This window comes from Humulus lupulus, chromosome 7, assembly GCF_963169125.1.
Source record: "Humulus lupulus chromosome 7, drHumLupu1.1, whole genome shotgun sequence".
In the NCBI taxonomy this organism is placed as follows: Eukaryota; Viridiplantae; Streptophyta; class Magnoliopsida; order Rosales; family Cannabaceae; genus Humulus; species Humulus lupulus.
In genome coordinates, this window is record NC_084799.1 from 183,509,868 (window position 1) to 183,514,926 (window position 5,059).

General features: G+C 31.8%; 1 protein-coding gene across 1 annotated transcript; it reads right to left on the bottom strand.

Annotated features, from left to right (window-relative positions):
• Positions 1-768: 768 nt before the first annotated feature.
• LOC133792433 (protein CLAVATA 3) lies at positions 769-1,334 on the bottom strand. The gene is made up of 3 exons (XM_062230340.1): positions 1,256-1,334; positions 1,041-1,132; positions 769-954 (listed from the first exon to the last, which is right to left on the bottom strand). The coding sequence occupies exons 1-3, from the start codon at positions 1,332-1,334 to the stop codon at positions 769-771; spliced, it is 357 nt and encodes a 118-aa protein (XP_062086324.1).
• Between the last annotated feature and the right edge of the window lie 3,725 nt (positions 1,335-5,059).

Sequence of the window (5,059 nt, forward strand, 5' to 3'; positions counted from 1 at the left end):
ATAAATAAAACTACATGTATATATTTCTCTTTTGTGGATATTGGCGTTTGATATTAGGAAAATAATTATCTTAATTGGGTTGGCATGACATCATATATATACCCAAACGTTTCTATCCATTAATTCTATTCCAATGCAATAATAGTCAACTTTTTTACTACTACGCTGCGTTTCAAATTTTCTTGTACGCTCAAATAAATGTCACATCTCCACCAGCTGTTTCGATATTTGTCAAGTCAACTATTTTCTTTAACATTTTCGAGTAATAAGATATCTAGCTTAATCTTAATAACTTTTTCATAATTTTTTTTTATTACACCCATTTCGTAGGAAAATATATATGTATATATAGTACATAGAATAAATGTTTTCAGGCTGAAAATAATTTGTAATTACCCATTCGTAACGAAACTTAAACCATATCATACAGTAAGAAATCTTAAAATGACGTACAAATTAAGAAAAGACTTCCACACGCAAATACATATACTTTGATTTACATAGAACTAAACTGAAATATATATTTAAGCAAAACGAGCAAGCAATTATCTAGGGTTTAACTGCTCTCTGTGTGTATCACAGTTGGGACAAAAACTTGTAGCTAGCAAGTCCAACCAAAACTTCTAAAATCTTCCAAAAAGAAAAAAAGAAAAACCTAAAAACTTAGAAGGGCACACACACTCATATATATTTATATATATAGACTAATCAGTGGCTTATAGTTTTTAGTATATGTTTATAATTATATTACGCAAGTCTCATATAAAGTCATGGGCTCCGGGGCTTCTTGTGGTTGTTGCCATTATGGTGAAGTGGATCAGGACCAGAAGGAACCTTCCTCAACGCCTCCCAATCATTCAACTTGTTTCCTCCATTTCCATAGCTTGAACTTGATGTCTTCATCTGTGTTTGATCGATAATGACCACTTTCTTCTCCCGTAAACCTCTGAGAACCTGTTTAATTATTATACACTCATCACTACTGTTCTATTAAACTTAACATATATATATTGATAACCAAAGATTAATTATTTTTCAACCTTTCTATTATTGTTGCTCTTTACAGCTGAAAAGCCAACAGTTTGATCCACATAGAAGCAGCCGTACACCATTTCCCCACCGGTATTGCAGTCTGGCATTAATAAATAAACACATACATGCATGCATTAAGTTATTTAAATCCCTTTTGTAAGTGTAAGTAATGAAGGAATATATATATATATTTATAGAGAGAGAGAGAGAGAGAGAGTCATACCAGTAGTTGCTTCCTTCATCAACACAAAACAAACAACCACAAGGAAGGCAATGCAGATGAAGATGGACTTAGAAGCCATTAGTTAGCCGAAAAGAAAGAAGTAATGGTTGAAGAATATAGAGAGGTGCGATCAATACAATCTAATGAGCCCAATTTATAGAGAGGCTGAGTCGAGTGAATTCATATTCCTCCAGAAGAAAATGATTGTTATTAGCAGCCATTTTTTAGAAGAAATGATTATGAACTAGACGTACGTACCTATATATACACCTAGCTGAGCTGTATATATATGTATGTATTTATATAATAGCCAGTATTTACTAAGCTCTGGTTGTACTGGCAGCGCCGTCTTCATCAGGATCGTCTATCACACCAAAACCTGCAAAATCGATCTCATGCAGTACTGTGCTAATATTTATATATATTCATTTTATTAATGATGTCATTTTTTGTGTTTACAGCGTCAAATTAATTATACTGCAATATAGTACCATTACGTGTTCTTTTGTCATGTCCTTCTTTAAGGTTGTCAAATTATATTTGCGGCTCTGTACAATCTAAACTAAAAAAATATACCCTGTATATATATGTGCATATTCACAATTATTTTATTACGATAGTTTGGTATCGATCGATCGATACACGTAAAGAGTACACAATTACGGTGATTGACAATCATATTTCAAAATAATAATAATAGGATGCATTGATGCAGGCGTATTTTTATTGGCTATATATATTTTGTATAGCTGGAAACGATATAGTTGATCATTACAGGGTTTGTTTTAATTGAGATCATGGAAAGATGAGAGGAGAAAAAGAAGATTTGGGATATATGTAAATGATGATATATGGGAAGATAAGATATAATAAATTACGAGACTGATTGATGTGAGGTTTTTGCTTTAATTGGGCTCGACTAAGCCAAAGAAGATGCGGTTTCAGTAAAGAGACTTTTGTTAGTGACGTCGTCTGTGATGATATTTTTATATTATGCACAGCACTGTTCAATCTCAACCCTAGATTTGGCATCTACAAACACTTTTTAAGACGCAGTCTGACATGCGTATACTTCATAATTTGATAAAAAGAAAACGTTAAAATGAGTATATTTTCTATGAAACTGACGTCGTGGCCATGCAAGGATCCTTCCAATAAATATATATATGTGTGTTTATATAATCAATGTAGTATTTGCAAAAAAAGTATGTATATACCCATTAATCATAAGAATTATCCTACCAATTAATACAAATGTTAAATGCATTTTTATTCTCATAATGTCATTGTTTGATTAACACACTCTGATAAATTTATAATATTTTAAAATAATAGTGTAATTGTTTTAATAGAATCTGCGTGATACAAGAGCACTCACAGTACCACAGTTGTAAAATAGGCTGTATTTTACAAATTGATTTCACATAGCTACCCTAATTTACTATATTTATAGAACATTATTCATTAATGTAAACATATTTTATTATTTTTTTCTCTTCTTTTGTTTAAATTACAATTCAATTTTGTTTAGTTTTATTTATAAAATTTATTAATTATTTTTATTAAATTTTTATCATCATATAAATTTCAAATAAATAAAAAATATTATATATGTAAAAAATGATATAATATAAACATATTAAATCAAAAATTAAATCAAAATATTATTTATGATTTTTTAAAATATGATAACATTTTAAACATAAATATTAATTTTTTAAATAAAAATTAAGATAATTATTAAATATTTTATATTTTATAACATTTAATTTTTTTTTTTGGTAAGTAAGTAAACTTCAATTATCACAACTCCATATACAAACTGCAGCTAACCCAAACAAGAAACCAGAGAAAAGAATTAACTAAACAATTTCTACACAATTAATTCCCCAAAACATTTTCTACCTATCTCAGTGAGTCTATTTTGTAAAAACATGTTCCCTCTAGCTTTAACGCCTCACTTGATATTTTTAACTATACAATCAATACACTACAATAAAAGAAAGTATTACCGGCGAAGGCTTCCGTCGGTAATAATCTGTCGGTGATTAGGGTTATTACCGGCGGACTGACACCCCACCGGTATTCTATTAATAGGGGCGGGACTCTGCCGGTGTAAAAGAATAGTCAACCCCGTTTGACTTATTTAATACCAGCGGGTCCCGCCCCTATTAATCCGCCAATAATAAATTAATAATATTAAAATATAATAATTTGTTTGATTTTATTTAATAATAAATATACATATAATACTTATTTAAAGATAATAAAATTTAACATAAATTAAAATTAATTATTAATAACACAATTAATATTCATCAAACAAAACTACATATAAACTAATAATAAAATTAATACAATAAAAATATCAATTGTCTTAATTACATTACATATAAACTAATCATAAAATAAACATAATAAAATATCAATTGTCTTAATTTAATTAAAAAATGTAAACTAATTTTTATTGTTTGGATCGGGCTAACTAGGCGAGAAATATTCATTAACATTCATGTCAATATTTTGATCACCAATATTAGGGCGCGACAATGGTGGTGAAGGGTAATAAGCTTGTGGAGATTGGTGCTGCGAAGATGATCCAAATTGTCGAGTATGTAGTGGTCGTGCCGAGGGAGACTGATGTAATAAACTCTCAAACTGACCATACCTCTGATGTTGCGACGATCTCACAAATTGACCATATCTCTGCTGCGGTTGTTACTATTGCGATGAATCCTCAAAGTCACGATGCCTAGGATGTGACGTTTGAGATCCTGCAGGAACGTCGGGGTAATAAATAGGAGGGGATTGGGAGGATTGTCCATACATGTACTGAAATTGTTGTGATGTACCTCCATACATGTTAGGAGAATTCTGTTGAGGTGGATGAAAATGTCGTTGTTGTTGTAGCATCGACCAAGGAGGTGGACTTTGAGAAGATATACCACCTTCATATTCTGACGGTAAATACCGTTGCAGAAGGCTGTCAAACCGCGACTCATTTTCTGAACTGGTATGCTGAGGATTACTAGATGGAGCTTGTTGAGATCTCAACATCCAGATCTCTTCACGCATTGACTTCATCATCTCCGCCATATTAGCCATATCTTCTTGAGGTGTATGAGCAAGTTGGGCTTGTGACTGACTTTTACTTGTGGAGCTGGAAGCTGATTTTTTCCCTTTCCCTTTGCTGTGACCCACTCCTCTTTGAAAGTCAGACCTCTCCCCAAGTACTTTACTCATAATCTCGTACTGATCGATCAACAAGGAATCAGCAGCAGATCCAGTTTCAGATCCCTCCGTCGCTCCTTGAGACTGGCTTTGAAGTCGGCCCTCTCAAGTTCTTCCATCATTTTTTCATGTTCATAAAAAGTGTTAGAAACACAACAATAACACAGTTTAATGAAAATAATAACACAAAAGTTTCTCGAGTTGCGTCATTGACAAAAACTTTTGTCGATTTTCTCAAATAGCTATCTTTCCAAGTATCAATAACATGTCCATCAGGGTTCGCCTATACAAATGTAGATATAGTATGTTAGAACGTATAATTTTGTTAAATTAAATTAATATTTTTACTTACAAATTGGTGACGCTTAGCTGGCAACGATTTTGTGCCTTGCGTCAATGTATACTTCATTTCTTTTCTGTTTTTCTTGTTTTGGTTGGATCGCGCAATAAATTTTGGGCCCAAAAACAACTTAACAATATATTTCCAACTCTCCTTGGTGCAATGGTCAGGTGGGGCAATGAGAACACTCTCCAAATCTTCCGGCTTAGAGTAATATTTTTTGAAGTGAGTAT